The sequence below is a fragment of the Oncorhynchus tshawytscha genome, linkage group LG02 (assembly GCF_018296145.1).
Source record: "Oncorhynchus tshawytscha isolate Ot180627B linkage group LG02, Otsh_v2.0, whole genome shotgun sequence".
NCBI classification, from domain to species: domain Eukaryota; kingdom Metazoa; phylum Chordata; class Actinopteri; order Salmoniformes; family Salmonidae; genus Oncorhynchus; species Oncorhynchus tshawytscha.
This window is the reverse complement of record NC_056430.1, coordinates 28,619,405-28,646,828: the sequence shown is the minus strand read 5'-3', so window position 1 is coordinate 28,646,828 and position 27,424 is coordinate 28,619,405. Positions and strand designations below refer to the sequence as shown.

At 42.7% G+C, this 27,424-nt stretch overlaps 1 protein-coding gene across 8 annotated transcripts in view; it reads left to right on the top strand.

Annotated features, from left to right (window-relative positions):
• The window catches only part of pax7a (paired box 7a), a 63,985-nt gene that overhangs the window by 23,243 nt on the left and 13,318 nt on the right, over positions 1 to 27,424 (top strand). For 4 of the 8 annotated variants that reach the window (XM_024374906.2, XM_024374904.2, XM_024374902.2 and 1 more), the window contains exons 5-7: positions 4,715 to 4,902; positions 17,841 to 18,006; positions 18,542 to 18,735. In XM_024374906.2, coding sequence (XP_024230674.2) covers positions 4,715 to 4,902; positions 17,841 to 18,006; positions 18,542 to 18,735 — 548 coding nt within the window. Of the gene's footprint in view, positions 1 to 4,702; positions 4,903 to 17,840; positions 18,007 to 18,541; positions 18,736 to 27,424 lie in introns of all 8 variants that reach the window. The other 4 variants (XM_024374905.2, XM_024374903.2, XM_024374901.2 and 1 more) reach the window with 1 other exon arrangement.

Genomic DNA, 27,424 nt, shown 5'->3' with positions numbered 1-27,424 from the left:
CAGGCCTGGAGCAGGAGACAGCACAGAGACAGATGGATGTCAGAGATAGCAGATCCCAATCCAGGCGTTTGCTGCTTATCACAGGGCCTGTTTGCATAATTAGGCCTTTTGATATTCCTCCCCTCCGACTGACAAAAAGTATAATTGCAACATCAACTACGACAAAAGGGCTGCACAAAATAAACAAGTAAACATAAATAGAAAGAAAAGATGGGCTGTTATTTTTGTCCTGTGGGAATGAAGGGAAAAAAACGACCAATAAACAAAATGTGCTGTCAGTCACAGTCAACTGGTGTGACTGGGTGCTCTGAGGCTGGTCCTGTGAATGCCTGCAGAACACTGAGCGTGAGGCCTGATTGTAATTATGCTGGAACTAATATGCTTTTCAAAATGAGCCATTATGAGCTAATGCTGCACTGCCAGAGCCCTGTCTGTTTTTGTCCCTCTGTCTTGGGTAGTTTGCAAAGGTACAGCTGATATTGAGGGCATTGGTTCCGGTATCAAAAACAGCCTTCATGGGACAGGGTTAGGGATACACACCATAGTGTTGTTGAGCTAATACTGACTCAGAGTTAATCTGAGAGACAAGGAATGATGCTTCCCTTCATGTCATCATGGAGGCTTCTTTATAACTTGTTTCCCTTAAATACCTCACAGGTTTTATATGCATTGTCCAAGTATCCATTTCTGATATATATTTTCGATATTTGACCTAAATATTCACTGACACATTGATGTGATTATATTGGTTAACATTTGACCATATTAGACATCTTGGCATTGTTTTGTTTTTTGCTATCATGTGGAAGCGTTGCTAGTAGCCTCCTGTGTTGTAGTGTTGTGGTGATCAGTTGCTAGTAGCCTCCTGTGTTGTAGTGTTGTGGTGATCAGTTGCTAGTAGCCTCCCGTGTTGTAGTGTTGTGGTGATCAGTTGCTAGTAGCCTCCCGTGTTGTAGTGTTGTGGTGATCAGTTGCTAGTAGCCTCCTGTGTTCTAGTGTTGTGGTGATCAGTTGGAGTTGATGGTGTTGGATTGTAGCCTAGATGCTTTTTTTGTGTGATCATTTTCTGGACTGTGATTGTATGTTGTCTCTGCTATTTTAGGGCTTGACAATATTGTAGCACAATGTTCTTGTTGATCACTGGACCCCAGCAGTCTTTATTGACTCTACAGCCTTGGACACCAGGCCATCTATGCCATATTACCTGAGCTTCTCTCCTAGGGAGAACAGAGAGAGTAGGGGCTCCTCAGAAGGAGGATGGGAGGAAGAGAAGAAGACAGTCCATGGGGTTGGCGGGCTGGCTGGGGAGGGGGTTTGGAGGGGTCGGGGTGATGAGTATTCCATCTGCCTGCAGTCTGAGCTCTGAGCAGACCATGGGGTCAGCAGTGAGGAGCATCAGGAGAGAGGGAGGACCATCTTTAAACCTCACACTAAACTCACCGCTAAACTATTAACCAACTGCTAAGCTTCTCAGAGACAAGACCCCTGTTGTTGGTTGTGTTCTGACTTGAGTTGACATTCTGTCTGACTGGATATTATTAGAAATAGCAGTGCTTTGGGAAAAGCAATGATTTTGATTCTCAGAAGTAACAGAGTGCTTAAACAATCTCTTTGGGAAACACATGGTTCCATTCATTAGTAATGATATTCAATTAAAGTCTGTTAGTAAAACAATTTGCTCTTTTGGTATAATATGTTTACTTGCTTTCCTTTTTGTGTCCATAAAGGTTACTTGAATCGTAAACAAAACATTTCTAATTTAGAAGACATGGTCAATACCTGGTTAATTTCTGTTTAAACAAAGCTGTATTTTTAAATCAGTATTGAGTAGGCCCTCAGAGGGCCCTGATGGAGGATACATGGCTGTCTAATCATGCCCACTGGATGTTTGCTACATAATTAGTCTCTAATTGCTATTATAACTGATGAGGCGAGGCACGAGTGCTTTATCAATATCCCCAGAACCTTCCAATGGAATTACAGCCGAGCATTATACCCAGGTCTAATCAGGATTTACCGTATTGTTTCAAAGCAGCGAGAAGTGTTAGTGAGCTGACCTCCATGCCCACAGGGATTGACTTTATTCCAAGGTAGTAAGCTAATCATCCACCGTTTTGTCCTTTATCAACATTGACAGATTTGTAAACCAAGAAGAAGACATGTGTTATTCAAATTCAAAAGCTTTGTTGTCTTGGAAACAGATAGTAAGTGTTTATTCTTCCATAATTTAGGCTGAGAGGCACCGCATCCATAAATATCCAACAACCATTTAAATAAAAAGATTTGGATTCTGTGTAATCCATCCAGTGTCAGAATATATGTGTATGTAGATAGTGTTGTCTGCTGAAGGGTTTCGTAGGGTGGCCAAAAGTGCAGTTACAGTAAGATGCGTTAACCAGACAGCCATGCAACTCTGAGAGGAACCATATGTTTGACAGAAATTCTGTTTCTGTCACAACCCATTTTGGTACATATGGGGGCCCCAGTGTTGTTGATGAATCTTGGCATCCCGTTCAGCAGAATGCTCTGGATAGAGATGAGGTTTGCTTCTCACATCCCTGTTTCCCAAACTCATTACTGAAAGGGCTGTTGACCTTCACCCAGAGCGTGCTGCCTGCTGCTTGTAGTTCGTGCACACAAACAGACGTACGTGTTGGCTGTGTGTGCCATGACACATATGTCACTGTAACCAGGGCTCAGTGACAGGTGGCAGTACATACTCATTAGTCTTGTTTGCCATGCAGTTTGTTTGTAAATTATTTTCTAAAATGCTTAGATCGGAATATAGGGGGATGATTTTGTTTTGGAATTTTGGACATAGCGGCTAGACGATATGCTACACTTGCACTTCTTAACCCTCTCACATAGATAAACAAAGGATGAGAAATATGAGCAAAAGAAAATAACTCAAGCAGAATTCTATGTCGTCGTTGAGCAGCCCTCCCCTCTGTCCCCCTGTTCCCCCCTCGCCCCCCTCGTCCCCCTCGTCCCCCCATAGGACACAGAGGTGACTTTGGAAAGTGATCTATGGACCGCTGTGCCGGTCTCAAGTGTTGTCATGGCTAGTTAGCTGCAAATCGCTCTGCACATCCTCATGAAAACCAACAAAGGGATATGCCATATATGTACATATTCAACTTTGTATGTTCAAGGGTATTCTCTGCAATAGTGGTAGCCAGTGTTGGAGAATCAATCTTTCTTTAAAGGAGTAAGACAAAATAATTGATTTTAATGAATGCGGCCTCATGTCCTGCGGCCGCTTGTAATCCGCAGAGAATCGTTGAGCGTGAGCTCAGGGCGACAAAAAGACGTTCTCAGAAGACTCATCGAGTGGCCTGTAATGATAGTCTCCATATAATCCCATAATTCCTTGTTTAATTAAACTCCAGAGCCGGCCTTGAGACCCAGACAGATTTGGTCGCTCTTTTATTCTCACAGTTGTTATTTTGAGGCTATTTGACTTCCGTTTGTCCATGTGGTATGTTGAAACATTCTAGAGGGCATTGTTAAACTGAGTTTAGTTGTGCCCATAGCTATTGCAGGGGATTCACCTGGGCTAACTTTCAGAAGACCGTTATGGTTGTCATTATATGGGTAGAAAGGACAATGAGCTCTCAACAAACGCTCTACTTCTATATCTCTCGTGTTTTGGTCTCTACCCTTCACTCCTTCTGGACTGTACATGTCTGATGAAATCCAACAGGGCCTGGAGCAACACTGGCTAGTCACACTGGCTTGTCAACGTCTCATTGAGCACATTTGTGAAAATATGAATTTTATAACAGGAAATGAAAAGGGCCATGTAGTTTGAATAGACATGCAGAGGAGGTGAAAATGATGCAATTTCCTAAATTCAGTTATAATGGTAATGCACTGTGGTAATACATATTCACTGTCAGAAACATTCCTCTTGGCCTGGATTGGATGGCTTTGTGCAGTATCTATATTCCTCAAGCAAAAATGCAGCAGCTTAGTTGAATGCCTAAAAGTATTGTAAGATATATTGTAATTCATTTATTGACAGCAGCATCATGGAAACACAGAATATGGGATTGAATGGTTCTGGCGCGATATTGTTGTTATGTTCTGTATATTCTGGCTGTGCTGTTGTTTGAGCAGCAGTGTGCCCTGGGCCATTGTGAGAGAATAGTGTGGTGAGGAACCGCAAGGTGGCCTGGGTAGATTAACCCTTCCACCCAGCACCCCCTCCTCCCCCCTACCGCCTGCAGCCCTCTGCAGCCCTCTGGGGCCTCTCCCTCTCTCTCTCTCAGGCAGGATTGGGTATCAGGCCTCTTATATTCTGTATAAATATCCACAGATTAAGATAATATTTGCTCTGTTGTGCTCAGAGAGAGGGAAAGCTGTCATTTGAATCCTCTTTGTAGCCTCTCCCCCTCAATAATATGATTCTTGCAAACGACATAGCCTCTGGAGTGGTTCTGCCCCCAAACTACAGAACGTGGCTTGTATGGACCATTTCAGGCTTTCACCCATACTTTCTACTGCCTTTTCAATGACATCGGTTAATCAACTATGTGACTCATTTGTTTCTGAACAGAGGCGTGTGGGTAACAGACAACCGAAGAGATGAATAACCAATAAAATGGACTTCCTCTTCATTGTTGCTAATTTCCACTATATTATTCAAGTGTAATCCTAATATTAACTGAGCTGGCCTCTCCCTCCCTCCCCATTGGCCCAGGTAATCGTACAGACGAGGGTTCAGACGTGGAGTCGGAGCCGGACCTTCCCCTGAAGAGGAAGCAGCGCCGAAGCCGCACCACCTTCACAGCCGAGCAGCTTGAGGAGCTGGAGAAGGCCTTTGAGAGGACACACTACCCAGACATCTACACCAGGGAAGAGCTGGCCCAGAGGACCAAGCTCACTGAGGCCCGCGTACAGGTTAGTTAGACACACAAACAATCAACACATACACTGTCATGGCTGCTGAGAATTATCCAGGTGTTTATGACACTGATGTAAAATACTGTTTTCCTGTACTTTGTCACATTAGTTATAATATCCTGGTATAGTTTTTACATCTAACCAAATCTGAGTTAATGGAGTTTACAGAGTTATTTTAGATACGTTTGGACTTTACAAGTAACGTTTTCAGGAATTGTTTTCAGGAACAGTTTATCAGTAGGCTATGTTCCCTATTAGCTCATCAAATGTAAGACAAACTACTTGTATCGGGGAAAATTTATTTGGCATCCTTAATGCAATATGCTTCCAGCTGACTATAATGTGGTTTAGATAGATATGTTTTTTTTCCCCAAAATGTTTTCCAATTCATCCCACTTCACTGAAATCGAAACCATCCATTTGCCATAACATAATTTTGGAGTAAAAAATGCTGCCAATGTATTTGCATAAATACATTTGAATGCATCCATGTCATGCCCAATTGGACCTTATTTTATATTCTTATTTTTCCATTTATCCTCTTCTTGGTCTCCTGCTGCCGTTTGTCACACATGGCGATGATATATTTATTCATCCCAGTGCAGTTCTTTCTTTCCCATATTTCTACCCCCCCACCTCACCTTTGTGAGTTCACTGCTATCTGTGAGTTCTCATCTGTTCTAAGAAGGCCTTGACAGGGGATTCTCCATTTATTTCACACCCAAGACTCTATTCCAGAACCTGCCCGACAGCTTGTGTACCATTTGGTTTTATGTAACACTGAAGGAAAATACAGTAGAGTTATAGCGGCAGCTGTTCTGGAGGGAGAAGAGAAAGAGAGAGGGAGAAGAGAAAGAGAGAGGGAGAAGAGAAAGAGAGAGAGAGAAAGAAAGAGAGAGAGAGAAAAAAAGAGAGAGAGAGAGAGAGAGAGAGAGAGAGAGAGAGAGAGAGAGAGAGAGAGTAGAAATGCATTCCTTATGGATTTCTCATTTCGGCCTTTGGCCAGGATCTCTCTCCTATCACTTTCAAGCATGCCTCTGCTTGTAAACCCCTGTGCATATCACATAGGGTCTCTCATCCTCTCCAGGGACCCCATGCCCTGACAACAACATTAATCAATCAGACGTTAGTAAAAAAGGGCCGGGGCAACCCTCTCCTCTTACCACAGCCCCTCGCTCACTCCCCCTAAACCTCCCAAACTCTGAACCACCCCGCGCGCTAACTGTTCCTCACACTCCAGACATGCGGTTAGGGGTAACTGATTCCACACATGTCTTTGTCTGTCTAGCGAACCCTCCAAACAGAAAGGTGTATGCCAAAATGGTTGATGCAGCACTCAGGATGATGCTGGGAGATTTATTTCATGTGTATTTTCTTGCGATATATTACGTTTTAGAATGTTTGAAATGTACTTATGAGGCAAACTTGGAAAGGGAAGTGGGAAGGTCTTTCAGTTATTATTTGATGAATATCTTTTTCTGAAGATTGTCCTCCATTACAGTGTAATGGCGGTCTCATGAAATACATCTGGGAAATACATGCATGTCTCATACATTCTGAATAATGACAGATGGGTTCAAATGCTTTGTATTTACAATGCTGTCCATTTGGTTCAATTTGTTTAAATGTAGCATCAATATTAGACCTTGAAGAGTGGAGCTGAATTCTTTGTGAAGCTCATTAAGATTGTAGAAGAAAAGATCCAGCAAACCTGTCTCTGATTGGTTGAGCAGGCAGAGTGTCATGTGGGCTAGAGAGCACAGTGTCCTCTGTCTTGTCCATGTTCCAGGCACTTCACAGCCCTATTTGTAGGTCAATTACATTTCAATTTCAGAGAGAATCTCTTCAAGCATTTGCCTCTGGAGTATTTATGGAAACTGATGGTAATTTGAAGTCTAAACGCAAAGAGAAAATACATGGTTGAAAACTGAAAGGAAACTCCTGCAAGATAATATAGCTTAATTATGTCATGTGAAAACCTGAGGTATTTGAGACAAGGATATAATTTGTTAATGCAGTTTTCCTCATAATCTAATTCTAAAACGCTTTTAAAGTCTCCTAAGGTCAACTCAAACTTAATTTTCTGAGAAGGTCACCCCAAGAAACTGACTCTGGAAGTAAATAATGGACATCAGTCTTCAATGTTGCTCAGTGGTTTGGCAAGTGAGTTGGGAGGAGGATTTAGGATGGACTATGGAGCCCATTGTATAATTGTTTCTTTTTCAAGGGTCGTGTGTTTTTTTCATTGGCTTTGCCAAAGCACTGCCCCATTGCATCTGCACACCAGGGACTTCCCCTGCTCCTCGTCAGCCTGCTGAAGTATTCAGACACGTCCTAATTGGCCACACTGACCACTGCAGACATGATGATATAAGAAAAACGGTAAAGCCTCTTCTCTAAAACTGCTCCCAATTGAATCAATACATTGAAAAAGACATGGGGCCAAAGGCTGGATTTCGATGTGTGAACTTGACAGTTTTAGTGTCCATGCGTTTTGAAGATGTCAGCCAGCTGAGGTTTCACATAGGTGCCCAAATGGCCAATCTCTGGGCTGGACAGAAGGACCTTTGGCCCGAGAGCCGACCTGATCCAGCACAGCTGCAATGACGCATCTTCCAGATGTCAGCGAGTGGGGAGGCTAAGAGGGCAGTGGGGGTTAGTCAGAAACCCAAAGCAGAGGGGCAGTGTTGTAGGATCTTAAAGATCCATCTCTTCTCCAGTAGGATTTGTGGTTGTGGTTACAGCTTACCCTGTTGGTTGTTATTGTAATAATCTGTTTACCCGTGTTTGTGGTTTACACTGCAGGGACACATAGTAAAATTGCTATTGGCTGTGAGGGTATATGGGCCCACTCCAAGATGAGAGTTATTACGTGGAATGGTGCTCAAGAGGCCTCCTGGTTTAACGAGAAGTGACAAGTGTTTGGTTTACTGGTGACTCCACAGCCCAAACTCACTGCCCTATAAACTCAGCTAACCCAAACCCCCTCCTCTCCTCGCCCCTGCCTGCCATCTTGAATCACACTATCTCATCCATCTTCATCAGGCCCACCACCCTCTATAACACAGCTCCCAGCAGCCCCCCCTGGAACCGCTACTGTTTTATCACCCCAACTGACAAATTAGGGGATCTGATCCACATCTTACAGCCATTAGTTCCAGGCTACCTGTCCCCTATAAAGCTAGCTAGCTGTCTCCTGATCTGAGCACCCCACTCTCTGTGCTGCCCATTCTGCATCTGAAATAAAACACTCATTCTGAACTGGACCAGGCAGTGGAGTCCTTCCACAGACTATTAAGAACAGAAAAGAGCGTCACTTGTGTCTATCCTTCAGAGCTATGGGCCAGGTGGATGGGAGGGAGGGAGGGCAGAGGCTGTAAATGCTGTAAATCAGTGTAAATCCTCTCCTCCTCACACTTGAAATGAATTACATTCTCTTCTATTTAGGCTGAGGTTCCCACCTCTGCTGAGGAGGCTCATCTGAGCGGCGCTTAGCAAATCTGACACATAGATCCCCTTTCATTCCCAATAAACATTCTAGATGTAGCTATTATAGTTAGAGGAATCTAATAAGGTATAAGCGTATCCTTTTATGCAGCGTAGAAATCAATTTGGCAAGACGTTTTCCTCTCTAACTGGAGAGTGTGCTAAGCGTCCGATGCCAACCGCAAAACAGAGAGAAGAGGATCCTGCTTTGTTTGTCTCTGTGGTGCCCTCTCTCTGATCTCTGAGGCCTCTGTGGAGACACTGAAAAAAGGAGAGATCCCAGCGCTTCCTTATAGTCCCACAGGAAATATTATTGACACTTTATTATATATATATATATATATATATATATATATATATAAATGCTATATATACAAAAGTATGTGGACACCCTTTCAAATTTGTGGATTTGGCTATTTCAGCCACACCCATTGTTGACAGGTGTATAACATCGAGTACACAGTCATGCAATCTCCATAGACAAAAATTGGCAGTAGATTGGCCTTACTGAAGAGCTCAGTGACTTTCAACGTGACAGTGTCATAGGATGCCACCTTTCCAACAAGTCAGTTTATCAAATTTCTGCCCTGTTAGAGCTGCCCTGGTCAACTTCTATGAGCAACTTCGGGACTTCTGTGAAGTGGTAGGCCACGCAAGCTCACAGAATGGGACCGCCGAGTGCTGAAACGCGTAGCGCATAAATATCGTCTGTGGTCGGTTGCAACACTCACTACCGAGTTCCAAACTGCCTCTGGAAGTAACTTCAGCACAATAACTGTTCATTAGGGGCTTCATGAAATGGGTTTTCATGGCAGAACAGCCACACACAAACCTAAGATCACCATGTGCAATGCCAAGCGTCGGCTGGAGTGGTGTAAAACCCGCCGCCATTGGACTCTGGAGCAGTGGAAACATTCTCTGGAGTCCGATGGACAAATTTGGGTTAGGCAGATGCCAGGAGAGCGCTACCTGCCCCGATGCATAGTGCCAACTGTAAAGTTTGGTGGAGGAGTAATAATGGTCTGGGGCTGTTTTTCATGATTCGGACTAGGCCCCTTAGTTCCAGTGAAGGGAAATCTTAATGCTACAGCATACAATGACATTCTAGACAATTCTGTGCTTCCAACTTTGTGGCAACAGTTTGGGGAAGACCCTTTCCCGTTTCAGCATGACAGTGCCCCCATGCACAAAGCGAGGTAAATACAGAAATGGTTTGTAGAGATCGGTGTGGAAGAACTTGACTGGCCTAAAGAGGGCCCTGACCTCAACCCCATCAAACACCTTTGTAATGAATTGGAATGCTGACAGGGAGCCAGACCTAATCGCCCAACATTAGTGCCCAATCTCACTAATGCTCTTGTTGCTTAATGGAAGCAAGTCCCCGCAGCAATGTTCCAACATCTAGTGGAAAGTCTTTCCAGAAGAGTGGAGGCTTTTATAGGAGCAAAGGAGGGACCAACTCCATATTAATGCCCATGATTTTAGAATGAGATGTTCAACAAGCAGGTGTCCACATACTTTTATATATAAATATATAACTCAGGCAGACAGGCATAGAGGCATTCAGTTACTGTTCAATTGAACATTAGAATGGGCCAAACTGGTGACCTAAGCGACTTTGAGCGTGGTATGATCGTCGGTGCCTGGAGCGCCCGTTCCAGTATCTCAGAAACTCCCGGCCTGCTGGGCTCTTCATGCACAACAATGTCTAGGGTTTACTGAGAATGGCGTGACAAGCAAAAAAAATCCAGTCAGCTGCAGTTCTGTGGGCAAAAACAGCTCGTTGATGAGAGGTCGAAGGAGAATGGCAAGAATCGTGCACGATAACAGGCGAGCCACAAACAGACAAATAACAGTGCAGTATAACAGTAGTGTGCAGAACGGCATCTCAGAATGCACAACTCATTGGTTTTTGTCACAGATGGGCTATTGCAGCAGATGACCACACCGGGTTCCACTCCTGTCAGCTAAAACCAAGAAGAAGCACTGGACAATTGAGGAGTAGAAAAACAGTGCCTAGTCCGACGAATGACGGTTCCTGTTGCGTCATGCTGATAGCAGAGTGAGGATTTGGCGCAAGCAGCAGAGTCCATGGCCCTATCCTGCCTGCAGTTCAGGGAGACGGTGGTGGTGTAATGGTGTGGGGAATGTTTTCCTGGCAAACGTTAGGTCCCTTGATACCAATTGATCAACGTTTGAACACCATACCTTGTAGAATCCATGCCCTGAAGATTTCAGGCTGTTCTGGAGGCAAAGGAGGGTCCGACCCGGTATTAGATGGCTGTATTTAATACTAACTGGCCACTGAGTGTATATTCCTTTAATTTAGTTTAGGATAAACATAATGATGCTATAGAGATGTGAAATAGAGATCAAATAGAGATTTACTGGGTTGTTGTCCCGCTAGGTGATTACCAATGGCAGGAGAGAACGGAATAGTAGGATTCACTAGTAACAATGGCAGAGCCCACCCAATCCAACAGTCATCCATGTTCCCACCAGTCTGGTTTTATGTCGGTTCCATAAAGGAATAAATAGGGGTTATGTAGATTGTGGAGGAGAAATTGTTGCAATACATCTGTTTGAATGTTCTAACAGTTTCTTATTATTAGAAATGAAATGACTTTCCTTCAGTCCCTCTGTATTCCTGATACTTATCGAGCTAATCCCACTCTCCTCTCAAATTCTCACTCCCAGCTACTCTAATTAGCATAGTGCCAGTCTGGCAGGCAGTGAGGCAGGCAGGCATAGAGAGAAACAGCAAGAGCTAGTGAGGGTGGGTAGTATGTGGTATAAAACCGATGAGGATTTCTATGTTGTTTCGCCTCTTTGCACTACTGTGTTCGTTGTCTGTTTGTGGAGTGCGCCATTGAAAAGACATGAGAAGGAGGTTCGTCCTTGTTTTTGTGGCGCATTGTTCACTTTGTAGAAGGTGCACATGTGGCACCGTTGGCTTAAGAAACATATAATTCTGACAATAACTCCCTTTCAAAAACGCTCTTCACGATTGTCTGAAATTAAATGAAGACGATTAGATTCTATTTGAGACAAAGGACATTTTAGGAAGGGTTTGAATGTAATGTAATGTCATGCATTGCAGTGTTGTGTTAGTGTTATCGAGGATCAGTGAATACCGAATCAGATCCTCAGCTCTATAGATTCCATTGTGTTATATTTATTATTGAGTGAGGCCAAGAGAAACGGTGGAATACAGACCCAGGCAAATGCCACTCTCTCAGACAAGAGATTATATTAAAGGATATGTATATGTCACATCAAAGCCATATCAAAGCAACTGTTGTTAACACCTATCTCTCCCCACCTTCACTTCACTAGACCCGCGGACATGTTTTCAGGACCTTCAACTTGCCTGACATTCGTTCCAACCTTCATGTCCCCCAACCCCCGCTACAGTCCCTGCCACCCCCTCCATGTCTGTGCTCAGCTCAGCTCAGTCGCTCAACCACTTTAAAGCGGGTCTCTTTTTGTCTCCCAGGCTCCAGTAAGCTCTAGTCCTAGGAGATGTGGTGGTTCCCCAGGTTTTCTACCCTCCCCCACCCTCCAACTTCCTCCAGTATATTGCAGGGATTCACACATAGAGTCCATGTTAGCCCCAGTATAGAGGAAGCCAGGCAACCAGCAAACCTCTTACACTGACAAAACAAAACAGGACTGACATGGATGCTGTAGATGCAGACTTTGAGGTACATATGGAGGGAGACATGGAGGAGGGATGAAGCTCTCTCTCTCTGTAGTGTAGAGGAATTAAACCGGATTGGGGAGAGCAGAGGAGAATCTGTCATCCAAGGTGACTTTGTGATCGGGTTCCAGAGTACAGCTTCAAATCCTCCTCAGCTGCAGGCTGTGTGTGTGTGTGTGTGTGTGTGTGTGTGTGTGTGTGTGTGTGTGTGTGTGTCTGACGCACGCCTGCCTAACAGACCTGGATTGAAATACATGTATATTTTGGCATTTGTTTTTAAATACTTAAGGACAGATCTAAATTCACTGGGGGGGTTGTCAAAATAGGGGAGGGTTGTCAAACTTAATATTTTGCTTTGTGGAATTTCATGTGGTTTTTATTGGGCACAGGGGAGGGTAGTGCATTTTTCCATATAAACAATGGCCTGACTTACTTTTGATATTACCTTAATAAAGTTTTTTTTAATTTCTGAAGGTTTGTTATGGTGTGGCTATTATTAAGTTTTAACTACTGCAAGGCTATGATATGAAGGCAGTCCGCCCCAGCGCTCCAACTGACTCCGACAGTTCAACTTGAGGTGAGGAAGAATGTTTCAGGCCTGCCAGAGTTACTCCCATAATCTAACAATATAATGCTTATCTTTATACAAAATATTTAGATAGAAAATTGCCTAGAAGGCCAGCATCCCGGAGTCGCCTCTTCACTGTTGACATTGAGACTGGTGTTTTGCGGGTACTATTTAATGAAGCTGCCAGTTGAGGACTTGTGAGGTGTCTGTTTCTCAAACTAGACACTCTAATGTACTTGTCCTCTTGCTCAGTTGTGCACCGGGGCCTCCCACTCCTCTTTCTCTTCTGGTTAGGGCCAGTTTCTTCGCTGTTCTATGAAGGCAGTAGTAAACAGCGTTGTACGAGATCTTCAGTTTCTTGGCAATTTCTCACATGGAATAGCCTTCATTTCTCAGAACAAATATAGACTGACGAGTTTCAGAAGAAAGGTCTTTGTTTCTGGCCATTTTGAGCCTGTAATCGAATCCACAAATGCTTATGCTCCAGATACTCAACTAGTCTAAAGAAGGTCAGTTTTATTGCTTATTTAATCAGGACAACAGTTTTCAGCTGTGCTAACATAATTGCAAAAAGGTTTTATAATGATCAATTAGACATTTAAAATGATACATTTGGATTAGATAACACAACGTGGCATTGGAACACAGGAATGATGGTTGCTGATAATGGGCCGCTGTACGCCTATGTAGATATTCTATTAACAATCTGCTGTTTCCAGCTACAATAGTCATTTACAACATTAACAATGTCTACACTGTATTTCTGATCAATTTTGTGTTATTTTAATGGACAAAAAATGTGCTTTTCTTTAAAAAACAAGGACATTTCTAGGTGACCCCAAACTTTTGAACGGTAGTGTATATTAAAATATTCATGTCATACAGTGGACACCTAAGCCTATAGGCCTATGGTTGCAATTACCTGATACATTTAGTTCCCGACTCTCCTACAGCTGAACTGTGAGGTGGACAATTATTGTAGCATAAAAACAAAAAACAAAATTTGCTACAGTTTTACATATGCTACACACCGACACACGGAATAGTGTTTTTGTCATTTGTTATAGCTGTTTTTAAGGACACGGAAATGTGTCTCATTTGGCCAACATCCCTCGCTTTTGATGGCGCTGGCTGCCCCAGGTTGGATCTGAATGCATATGGATGTTCCTTAAATTTCTCAAATGTACGGGACATTAAAATCTTCCCTGTCATGTTGTCTAGCGCCGAATCCTCCTAAAGGAAACTCTGAAATGGCATATTGTTTACATGATATTCACATTGAAAGCATGTCACCATTTGGATGGAAACCTAGCTATAGACACACTATAGACTCTGGCAAGTGTGCTAGTCCAGCGTCACTTTGATTATGCCTGCACACCATGGTTTACCAGCAGCCCCAAACATCTAAAGTATACGCTACCAGCTAAACAAGCTTGTAAGAATTGTACTTAAACTCTCCCCTCATACTCACCTGGAGGTTGAGCATGTTTTCGTATCTGTAATGTGTCTGTATCTATGTAATTGTATTTATGTAAAAATAGGGGCCACAATGGAAATAAGTCCCCGACTTTATTGTACAATCCTGGTCACTTAAAAAAAACTTTGAGTATATATATGTATTTTTTAAACGGACAAATAAAGTCAATCAACCCAAACTGTGCAGCAGCCAATAGATGAATGGAAAGAGACGTCTGCTACAAAACACCAACAAGGTTAATGACATTCAGAGATTGTCAAGCCAAGCCTTTGGTACTGGAGAAGCCTACAAGGTATACATTTTCTGTTTGTGGAGATTGACATAGTCTATTTATTGTGGTGTTGAAAACACAAACCATGATATTGAAGGGCCTGAAGTTGGTATGCTGTGTTTATTGGTTGTGTTTATTGGTTGTGTTTATTGGTTGTGTTTATTGGTTGTGTTTATTGGTTGTGTGGTGCTTTGGCACAGAAACCTGTTGGAGGGGAATTCTTTGCGTATATTTGAAATAATGATCAATATAGCATCAAAATGTTGAGAATCTGATTCCCCCCTAGCTCATCATTGTCTGCAGCTGGCTCTGATCGTAATGTATTGAAACAGGCAGGGAGAGTGAGCTTGTCTGTCGTGGTCGGCAAACACTCGACCTTCTGGCCGTAGCCATGTGTGGCATCGACTGTGCCACAAAAGCATGCTGAAGTGCAAAGTCCATATCCACGATTAGAAACACTGGGTCGCTACAGTTATTGTTATTTTCGGTCATAAACATTATTTTGAGTTCATTCTATGGGGGGAGGGTGTATATTTTTCAGGACAAGGGGAGGGTCATGTGAATTTGTATTTCATTTTTTTATGACACCTACCTCTATTGGAAGTATTTTCAAATAATTTTCTTTAAATAGTCTACTATTTGAGTATTTTCAAATACCTGGGTTAAATGCATGGGAGTATATTTGAGTATTTTCAAATACCTGGGTTAAATGCATGGGAGTATATTTGAGTCAGTGTATTTGAGTATTTTCAAATACATTCCAATATTTAACGACTTGTCTGTTCAAATGAAAAATATTTAAATGCTTACTTCCATATGTCTTTGAAAGTAATTAGAAATACCCTAAGTAGAATTTGGACCCAGGTCTTGTGTGTGTGTTTATCTCAGAGTCTTCTGCTGTAAACCCATGGCTGCTGAAGTAAAACATTCCATCTCCTCTGAAGCAGCACTGACGCATGACCCCCTCTCGCCCAACAATACGGTATTGACCTGGGCACATTGGGCCCAATGTTTGCCAGCTTTAACTCGATAGGGCTGCAGCCTTTGGCATTTTAGTTGACTTGAGTAGATCGGCGTCGCGGCGGGCTCGTTCAAAGCCTCAGAGTAAATTCACTTAGACAGATGCTCTTCACAGGCTCCCCTCTCATTAAGGTAGAAGGGTGGCTATGGAGACCACAGGGCAGGGGAGGGAGATGTTGAGACATCCCCATGCACCACTCTTAACTACTGTACATCCTATTATGTATTTATATACTGACATGAGGATGAGAGGGACATTCTATCAGGAAATTGTGTGAATTATGTATCTGAGGACTTCATAAGACAAGAGTTTGCTAATGTGTTTTGATGAGAGAGCAAAATGGAAAAAGAGAGAACAAAACAGAGTATTAGAAAGAGAAAGGTGAAGTGAAGGAATAAGACAAGAGAAAGTGGCAAAGGCATTTCTGTGTGTTTTGTGTATGGCATGATGGAACACCTCCTGCCTGTGGCTAGGCTGATATAAAAATAAGGACGTTTAAAGAGGGGTGGGGTGAGCTTCAGAGGTTGGAGGTGAGGGTGGCACTGCAGGGCCAGGTGATTGGGCGTCTCTGGAAGGAAGGGGTGTATCCCCATGCCCATCCCGGGAAGCAGGCAGCTGTTTGTCTAGCCCCAGCGGGAAATCAGCAGCTCCAGCTCAGAACCAGTACCACGCTCCACTACATCCCAATAGCAGTCATATCAGTGGGGGCACCAGGGTAGCCCTGAGCCCTCGCAGTGCTTTATTTGGTCTGGAAGAGTTTGTTTGTTGAATGGGAAGTGTGAGGAAATGATCTGCTTCCAGAAGAGGCTCCCTGTTGGTTGGGGTTAGAAGTTGAGAGGCTTGATTCATGTGAGTGCTTGTACAGTGGGGTATTTTGACATCTCAGTCACTTTTTTATCACATGAGACGCTCTTGATGAAATTGAAACTAGATGCAGACATGATTAAGGCCTAAGACATACAGTGCGTTGTATAACTCACAATTCAAACCGAGATCTCTCTTTTTGTGATTGAGAGATCTCTGTGTATGTGAGTTTATGTGTAGCATATGTTTGTGTTCAGGAGAAGGAGAGGCCCCAATAGCAGTGAGTGTGTCCCTGTGTTACTCCCTTGAAAGTTAGGCTCTTTAAGAGCTGTTTAAAAGGGACGCCCCCTCTTTGTGCCCAGTGTTCTGCCTGGCGTATGGAAGCCCTTTTGTCCAATCCTTTCATCTGGCTTCACAATAGGCCAGGCCGTTTGAAACACAACAGCAGATGAACTGCGCTGACAGTGTATTAAACTCTGATGAATTGCCAGTGCGAGGCATAGATCAGTGTCCTTCAACCTTTAGCACATACTGGGCCCAGGCCCTGTCTTGGTTAAATGGAACAGGTTGCTGGCTGTATGGCTGCTCTTTTCAAAGGGCCTGATTATATTCATGTTTTGTTGAAGCAGAAGCCTTTTTAAAATGTGTAAATCACTGCAGTTTAAAAGGAGCCTCTTTAGTCTCTCCCATTCAGGGAGTTGACATTGTGAATTCGTGGTTGAAAGTTGATAATGGTGTTGGACATTTTGTGTGCATTTCGGTACAATTCTACATTTGATTTAGATATCTTAAGAAGACTAAGATCTACAGGATGAGCTATTTACATGCTAGACTGTACAAAGGAATATTCATTTATGTTTTGTGTCGATTACAAATAAACTGCTAAATCCATCCACCTTTTATAATATCATTGAAATAATTCACTTGGTATATATTTGCAATTGCATGTATCTGATTAAAAGAAAGAGAGATAAGAGACAGAGATAAAGAGAGAGAGATAGAGAGAGAGAGAGAGAGAAAGAGAGAGAGAGAGAGAGAGAGAGAGAGAGTAAGAGAGTGTGTGTACTGTTGTAGTGGCATTCTTTATGGCCTCCCTCCAAATGTCTAATAGGTTCACAAACATACTTGAGATGTCTGATGCTGCTGCTTGTGGCCCCTACCTCTGACCCCTTAATGACTTCTTCCATCTGAAGAGGGCTTAGGGCAGCTTGTTGACACAGATCACAGCTTCAGCCACTTAAGAAGAAAAACAGGGACAGACCACTGAGCCTCCATGCCGGCTCTGGCTCCGGCTCCCACAGGGACTAGCTAGCTTCTCCACCACAACCACCACCCCTTCTCACACAGGCAGATGAATCACAGCTGGCAGGACCACACAGTAAATTCATTTGGTGCATTCCGAGAATCATATATTCTAGTATGCACAACCTAGGGGTTGCTGAGAGAGAGTGCTTAGCTCTTACAGACGGTTTATCATAGAGGAGCAAACCTGAGGGGAAGTACCCCTCTCTCTCTCTCTCTCTCTCTCTCTATCTCTCTCTCTCTCTGGCTCTCTTGTTCTGTAGTTTGTCCTCTCCATATCGTCCTCATCTGTGTTTTTCCCTCCAGGTGTGGTTCAGCAACAGAAGGGCCAGATGGCGCAAGCAGGCAGGAGCCAATCAGCTGGCTGCCTTCAACCACCTGTTACCTGGAGGCTTCCCACCCACGGGGATGCCCAGTCTACCTACCTACCAGCTACCTGAGTCCTCGTACCCCGGCACTACACTGTCACAGGGTAAGACACGTACACACGCATTCGCACACACTTACACACAAGCCTCCACATCTGCTTATCCCTGAGGCTGTTTCAGGTTCAAATGTTTGTTTATATGGTTGTGTTTTCATCTTATCTAGGTAGCACTTGAGCCATCATATAGCAGTTATATGCAACATATAGGATCCATACAGGCAGTAGTTAAGTCTTTGTTACATGATGACAGGGAAACAGCCTAAGGTTTTGTCGGAGTTTGCTATCAATTACAAGAGCAGAATATTTCTAACCGACATAAAGCACATGAAAAAGAGACACATGGTGTCTGAGGCACAAGCCACTAAAACATGACAATTTCAAAAGGTCTTTTTTGAGTAATTTTCTAATACAACATTTGTATCTCTTTTAGTGGTTAGTTTTGGGGCATAAGTCTCTAAAGGCTGGGGTGTGTAAATCATTTTTCAGGGTTGTGAACAAGGCTGAACTTTATGTGTGCAGTGTATTTGGTTGTGGTTCTCTTGTCTCACATCCTCACTCAGTGTTGTTATTATTGGTTCAGATGGCAGCAGTACGTTGCATCGGCCCCAGCCCCTGCCTCCGTCCTCAATGCACCAGGGAGGACTCTCTGATGGCAGCTCCGCCTACGGCCTCTCGTCCAATCGCCACAGCTTCTCCAGCTACTCAGACAGCTTCATGAGCCAATCAGCGGCCAGCAATCACATGAACCCGGTCAGCAACGGCCTCTCCCCACAGGTCAGTTCAAGGCCAAGGGCACGTCTCCCTATTTCTTCCGTCTCACCTCTTTTGATGAATGAATGATCTAATTACATTTTCTTTGTGTATAAAATCGCCTGTTGGCAACCCATCTCTTACGGGATTAATTGACACATAAACAAACATTACAATGATTCACAGTGATAATTCACATTGATAATTCTTCCGGTGTTCTGCGCAGTGTGAAAATAATGGGTGAAAAAAATCCATACATTTTAGTAGATAAGGTTATCCAAGCAGTAACAATAATTGATGTGTACCATAAGCCATGGCCGTGGGAAGATGTTTTGGGTTGGGGGTGCTGAGCAGTATTTATCTCCGCTAATACAGGACTAATAAAGGACCAGTTCACAAATTTTGTGGTATATTGTTATTTTCATAATTCTTTTCACTTATGATTGTATTTCTTTATTTTTATCAGGGGGTATTGCAGCACCTTCAGCACCCTCACTTCCTGAGGCCTTGCCGTAAGCTACATAAAGTTACATTTTTACAAAAAAAATCTGATATAGACATGGTATTACCATCTGACCATTTAAATGATTCAATGACCCAAGGTTTAAATTATGTATATAATTGCAATTTGCTGAACCAGAAGCAACTAATAAGTAATACTGTATGTCGATCCATGGTCTTTTCTTCTAGCTTCTAAAGCTCTGGGTTTTCATTGGCTCATGTAAATTGCTATAATGTTAAAACAATTGGATTAACATCAACAAATTAAAATTAATCTTGATAGAGGCACATCTGCTCCAAAACAGCAGTTTCCACTTTCCTGGGACACCAAAATCTTACTCCGAACATGAGAAACACATGTGAATAAAATAATTAGCTAAAGCTTAGAAATGTAGGCGCTAAATCTTCTACAAGTAATTGTTTGGAGTTGATAGATCTTAGTACTATGTTATTCCATTCATCTTGTATCACTGTTCTTCAGCTCCCAGCCTGTACTGTGTCTATCTGTAGCTACAGAGCTACCGTAGGCTTGTAGAGGAGGGGCTGTGAATATGTGGGTGGCTGTGTAGGGCTACTCTGCTGCCCTCCATGGCCTCCTAACCCTCCCAGTCATGCTGCTTCCCCTTCCCTCCTCTCCTCTCCTCTCTGCTCGGCCCTCCACACACAGTGAAAATACTGTGGAGCATTAGGCAGAGTAATTAGATGCGCTGCTGTCCTAATTGGGGTTTGAATCAATAGGAGGCATTAGATTCCCCTCTAACCGAGCAATCCTCTTCTGTCATATAAAATGCAATTGCTTTGCCTCTGTGTGTGTGTGTGTGTGTGTGTGTGTGTGTGTGTGCGTGCGTGCGTAAGTGCGTAAGTGCATAAGTGCGTGTATGTGTGTGTGTGTGTGTGTTTGGTTTTACTATCCTTGTGGGGACCAGAAGTCCTCACAAAGATAGTAAAACAAGGAACATTTGTGGGGACATTTCGCCAGTCCCCACAAGGAAAAAGGCAATTTCAGGCTTAGGGGTTAGGTTTAGGGTTAGGGTTAGAATTAGGGTTAGGGGTTAGGGGTTAGGGTTAGGAGTTAGGTTAGCGGTTAGCGGTTAGCGGTTAGCGGTTAACGGTTAGCGGTTAAGGTTAGGGTTAGGTTTAGGTTTAGGGTTAGTGGTTAGTAAAAAATATTTTTAATGGGAATCAATTGTTTTGTCCCTAAAAGGATCGTAAAACAAACGTGTGTTTGGTGTGTTTCTGAAAAGCTGGGGATTCCATGTTATCCTCTTTGGGCACCTCCACTAATAAGCATTTAAAACACTACTCTATGGAAGGGGTTGAGCCTTATGTAGCACAGAATGGGAAACATTTGTAGTGATGCAAATCGTGTCTGAGAAGTGAGTTATACACAATTACCCATCAATACTGGCCAGTCTTGCCCACCCTCGCCAACAAGATGTGGTTAACAAGCAGAAAATAAGATTGAAATGGTGTGTAAAGAGTTGAAAATGAATTTCAATGCTGCATTTGTCCACAATTACCCCCTCGTTCAGACGTGTTTTATTAGGATTTTTTTCTTCTTCAAATATTTCTCAAAGCAGATTGGAAACATTCTTGGTATTACCCCTCTTTCTTCAGAGAATAAATAATTAAGGATTTTGGTGACAAAACAGAGATTTTCTCTCCTGCTGGAGCGTCGGAGGATAACATGGAGGCTCACAGCGTGTTTGATTGTTAATCATGGCACAGGGGCTTTAAGTGCTAATGCTCTCACTGCAGACCTGCAGAAAACACCAGGAACATGGAATGCTTTTTCCATGAATGGCTCTCCAGTACTTATTACGGGCTGACGATACAGCAGCTCTCTCCCTTTCTTCCTAGGCATTCCACTATGTGTTTGGATAATACATGTTTCCTGTTTAGCACTGGGGATTAGGACCTTGGATAATCATAGAAACAGGATTTTCAATATTCAATTAGTCTATAAAGTGGGTCTGAATTTTTCAAAATATTGAACCAGAAGAAAATATATTTTTTCTAGTTAATTTTAAGCTAAATGTGAGTTATTGTATTGTATTAGTTGTTATATTTGTGGTGAAGTAAATAGTATGTAGCAGTGATGTTTATAACAGGAAAACATGTGGCTTTTCTATCATTCTTTCACTGTGGGGAGATGGATGTTCTCTGACAGAGGAATCAGAGTTCACACTCCCTCAATGTCCTGCTGATGTAGTAAGTGCTCACACACATACACATATACACACACACACACACACACACACACACACACACACACACACACACACACACACACACACACACACACACACACACACACACACACACACACACACACACACGCACGCGCGCGCACGCACGCACGCACACACACACACACACACACACACACACACACACACACACACACACACCCTCACACACACACACAACTCAGCCTGTCTAACTCTATCTATCTGTAGTTTAATAGATGTCGTATCCAGTTCATTCAGGCAACTCATCTGGAATGTTAGAGATTTGTTGTTGACATAGATTTAGTTTGACATAGATTGAGACTGTGATTTTTTTATTAGGTTGTTTATATACTGTATGTTTTCACTATCCTGTCTTCCTCTCCTCTATGTAATGGAAAAACTATACAAATAGACTCTCCATCGTGATGGAAATGAGAATTTTATATTGTGGTTTTTCAGACAGCATCTGTCCGGAGGTGATATGCCTGTGTGTTGGTATGTGTGAGCTATTTTCTCTAGTGTCTGGTATTGATGGGCTACCCTTTACTGGTAAAGATTGACAAAAATTCTGTGATTCCCAGTAAATGGGCTGCGGTGGCCAACTGCCAAGTTTATAATGGAATCCTGCTGTGTTCAGCATTGCCGACAGGTCCTCGTACCCATCCCAATCCCATAACCTTTCCCGACAGCGCACATTTTCCCATTACGGACGCTGGAAAAGCCATCCGCACCGGCACTGGGGTTGTTGTCGTGTGGGATATAAATTTGGTTGGTTTGCGAGAGAGAGGCGCAAGCTATGTCAAGGGTGGGGAGGTGGGTTAAGCTGTGCTTGGCTGGGCTAGAGGTATGAGCACAGAGATGTTGTATTGGTCCTGTTTCATCTAGTGTCACAGCAGGTGTTGGATAGAGGAAAGGCCAGGAGTATGAGGTGGAGGCAGGGAGCAGAAATATCAGCAGTGGCTGAAAACATTATTATTGCTTTTTTGATGGAGAAATATTTCTGTGTGTCAATCAACTGGCACTCTTTTGGTTTGAAGACCTGATAGGATTTCTTTCACAACAGATATTTCCCAAACTAATTTCTGAAACATTGTATTTTTGAAGTCTAAAGGACCCTAAATACCCACAATAGCTAGGTTTCCATCCAATTGGTGAATATTCTTAAATCATTTATATCTAAAAATCTGCATTTTCCCATCCTGAGATGTTTCCCTCAAATGAAATAGTTGTAGATGAGAAACTGTTTGTGATGACGAAGTGCACATATAATAACTTTGCTTTTAAATTCCCATGGATCTAATAAAAAATGCAAGTTAAATGGGTTTCCATCGCATTTTCCACTCACAAAAAATGTTGCTATATAGCAAGTGTGTCTACTCTTGTATTGGCACGTGCTCTCTAGCCAACAGTTCTATCTGCACACTGTTGGCTAGAGAGCACCTGATCAGATTATTATTATGGAAAAAAGGGCCAGATTATTTTTACTTGTCATCTACATTACTTGCATAAAACAGTTGGATGGAAACTTGGATAGTGACATATAAACAACTAGTTGTTTCAAGATAAATTCTACAAATCTGTGCTTTTGTCTCCGTAACCAAGTTTTCCATGCTGTGACGAAAGCTTCTGTTGCGATTCCTTTCACAGTGCCTTAAATAACAGTAATTGGGCAAATAGTTAAGGCATGCGATTGAAGAACTCATTACCAACAATTTAGCTCGACACATGTCCTTCTCTCTGCTCTCCATTCCTTAAAAACGAAATTACTTAGAGCACAATAAATACAATTGTACATTTGTCCCAATAAAATGTAGCCTTGCGTTTGTTCTAATTGTTCCAAGTTCGAACAGTCGATCTGTTACACATTTTAAGCACAGGTAGTTGCATTGTATTTACAGAGCCTGCTGTACCTGGTTATGGCATGGGGAAACAGCAGCGCTGTCAAAGGAAACATATCCAAAGCTGAGGTGGTCTACATCCTCCCCAGAAACAATGTCAGGTCATATACAACTCTATGGCCACTATCTTCAAATAAGCCTTTGAAGCCCTAGTTATTCTTGGGAGATGTGTTCTTTGGCAGCCGTTTTGGCTAAATTCCTCTTTGTTGCATGACAGGGACACCTGCTGGGAGAGGGGAGAAAACAACTGCTGCTCATGAGGTTCCTGTAGTACCAAGAGCTAGAGTTGGAGTTTGTGTTCAAACCCTACAAGGGAAGAAGCCCTCTGTAATGAAATACAAACATTGCAACGTTTTTAGACAAATCCCAGGGATATTGAAGTTGAGGATAACACACAGAGGGACACGATGCATTGTCTCAGAGTGAAATAACATACATCCATGTAGGAAAAAACTGCTACAAGTCAGTCTATCAACCACACTCAGGTGTACTGGGCTGTTGATCATAGCACATCTTAAAACCACATTTCTGTACCTCCAACAATTATTACTGTGAATAATTGATGAATAGACATGTTGGACCTTTTTGATTAGACCTGGAATGGATCAAACAGGTCCACACACAAGAGAACTGATAGGGCAAAATAAAACTATTAAACATGACATAAAATTCAAGGCTTCTATGTGTTAGGAAGGAGTCTGAGCAATAGCTTGAAAAAAATAACCTACAGTAGCAGTCAAAAGTTTGGACACACCTACTCATTCCAGGGTTTTTCTTTATTTTCACTATTTTCTACATTGTAGAATAATAGTGAAGACATCAAAACTATGAAATAACACATATGGAATCATGTAGTAACCAAAAAAGTGTTAAACAAATCTAAATATTTTTTAGATTTTAGATTATTCAAAGTAGCCACCTTTTGCCTTGATGACAGCTTTGCACACTCTTGGCATTCTCTTAACCAGCTTCACATGGAATGCTTATCCAACAGTCTTCAATGAGTTCCCACATATGCTGAGCACTTGTTGGCTGCTTTCCCTTCATTCTGCGGTCCAACTCACCCCAAACCATCTCAACTGGGTTGAGGTTGGGTGATTGTGGGGCCAGGCCATCTGATGCAGCACTCCATCGCTCTCCGTTTTGGTCAAATAGCCCTTACACTGCCTGGAGGTGTGTTGGGTCAATGTCCTGTTGAAAAACAAATAATAGTCCCACTAAGCGCAAACCAGATGGGATGACATATCGTTGCCGAAAGCTGTTAAGTCTGCCTTGAATTCTAAATAAATCACTGACAGTGTCACCAGCAAAGCACCCCCACACTATCACACCTCCTCCGCCCTGCTTCACGGTGGGAACCACACATGCGGAGATCATTCATTCACCTACTCTTGCGTCTCACAAAGATACAGCGGTAGGAACCAAATATCCCAAATTTGGACTCAGTTGATGTTGAGATGTGTCTGTTACTTGAACTCTGTTAAGCATTTATTTGGGATGCAATTTCTGAGGCTGGTAACTCTAATGAACTTATCCTCTGCAGCAGAAGTAACTCTGGGCCTTCCTTTCCTGTCGTGGTCCTCATGAGAGCCAGTTTCATCATAACGCTTGATGATTTTTGCTACTGCGCTTGAAGAAACTTCCAAAGTTCTTTACATTTTCCGGAATGACTTCATGTCTTAAAGTAATGATGGACTGTCATTTCTCTTTGCTCATTTGAGCTGTTCTTGCCATAATATGGATGTGGTCTTTTACCAAATAGGGATATCTTCTGTATACAACCCCTACCTTGTCACAACACAACTAATTGGCTCAAACACATTAAGGAGGAAAGAAATTCCACAAATAAACTTTTAAAAAGGCACACCTGTTAATATAAATGCATTCCAGGTGACTACCTACATGAAGCTGGATGAGAGAATTCCAAGAGTGTGCAAAGTTGTCATCAAGGCAAAGGATGGCTACCTTGAAGAATCTCAAATATAAAATATATTTAGATTTGTTTAAACCCATTTTGGTTATTACATTATAGCATATATGTTATTTCATAGTTTTGATGTCTTCACTATTATTCTACAATGTAGAAAATAGAAAATAAGAAAAACCTTGGAATGAGTAGGTCTGTCCAAACTTTTGACTGGTGCTGGATGTTGGATAATAAATCATGGTAGTAAGTTAACTCTCCATTTTTCTCTGTCCTGGAAGTGATGTGTGTTTTGGAGTGAGAGGGACCATGGATGCCATGTGTGAGGAGAGCCTGTGGTGCTGTGGAAGTGGGCTGGGCCTACACACACACACACACACACACACACACACACACACACACACACACACACACACACACACACACACACACACACACACACACACACACACACACACACACACACACACACACACACACACACACACACAGGGGATCAGAGACAGGCAGAGCTGCTCTCACCCCTGCCTCCCTTTGATCCGTGTCCCCAGGCCTGCCTGGCTACCCGCGCTGCACTGCACCGCACCACGCACGCTGACACCACGCTATGCTCGCCTCGCTAGCGACTCCCCACAACTGTCTGACATAGATAAGCCAGGGGAGACTCCGAGCTGCCGCTGCCGCTCTTCTCTTCCATTAGCGAGCACACTGACGCTTCTTTAAAAAACGGGATGAATTCCATTTCAGACGACAACACTAGTCGTTGCCAAAAAGAGGGAAAGGGAAAATATAGGAACAATCTAGAGGCTCTGGCTCCATTCCTCCCCCCTCTCTGACTTCTAACAACGCCTCCTGCACCTGAATACCAATGAGAGAGGGAGATTCATGTAGTCCCCCACATTATTAAAAGTTGGGCATTAAGCCTCTCACCGGGCACCATGTCAGCTGGCAAGCTCTTCTGACAACTAATCAAAGGGGATGAACACATAGCCTGCATTCATAGCTCAGCCTCTCGCAGAGCAAGAGTGGGAATACATAGACGTTAATTAGAACTTCCATTAAAACAAATACTGTTTCAATTTGGCAAGTATAAAAAAAATATATAAGTGGCTTTAAAAAAAAATAGAAAAAATAAGACCTGCTCTTGGCAGCTGCCAAGAAAATCAAGGGAGTGTAAATCATATCCACTGGCTATATGTTTCTGCATAGATTATTAGGGCTTGCTGCCTGTTTAACACTTCTGAACTCAGAGGAAAGGATTGCTGGTGTCACAAACATACACACATTGGCAATATGGGGCTTTTGACTGTATGTATCTAATTTAAATAGCATTTTTATTGTCTGCCAAGATTGAATAGGGTTTTAGGTGCCTTTAGTGTGTGTATGTTAAATTATGCAAGGGCAAAAGTTTTTCCTAAACAGGCTTTTGATTTCTTAACCAGTTAGTGGGCTCTCTGTGGTTGGTTCCATGCCTGTGTTCTCTATCGCTCAACCTCTAACACCGCTAGAACAGCTAAGTTAAACCAATACGCTCTTTGCCTTCTTATTTAACATAAATATCTCTGGATGTGGTTTTTATCTATTTTTCACCTACCAACCTGTCTCCTTTTTTTTGGCAACTCCTGCTAATAGTAGGTCTCTCTCTCTCGCTCTCTCTCACTCTCTGGCTCTCTCTCCCTCGCTCTCTCTTTCTCTCCGTCACTCTCTCTCCCCCTGGTGAGGCAGCTCTACTCCCCGCGCCCAGATGAAAGGCTATGGCGACAATAAAAATGCTATTTAAATGCAATGATGTTTGTGGGTAAAAGATATTTCCTGCAGAAAGTGAGCTGCTGTATCCTGATAAATAGTAAATATAAGGGAATGCGATTTACATTTATCTTGGAGAGGCAGCCAATATACATTTCAGTAAATCCTAGAAGATTTAAGTAGGAAATGACTGAGACTGATTCACATGCTGTGTGTCCCACGCAGACAAAATGCCTATAAGATTGAGAATGGTATTGCCTTTATTAAAGTATAGGCACATACATCAATCCTATCGTGAATACCACTTACACACAGGCGTACACTGTGAAACATGCTCAAGACGTTTTTATTCCATAGATTTGTTGCATTATTTTCCATCGCTTAACAATGTTTTTTGCTTCTTCTACTTATTT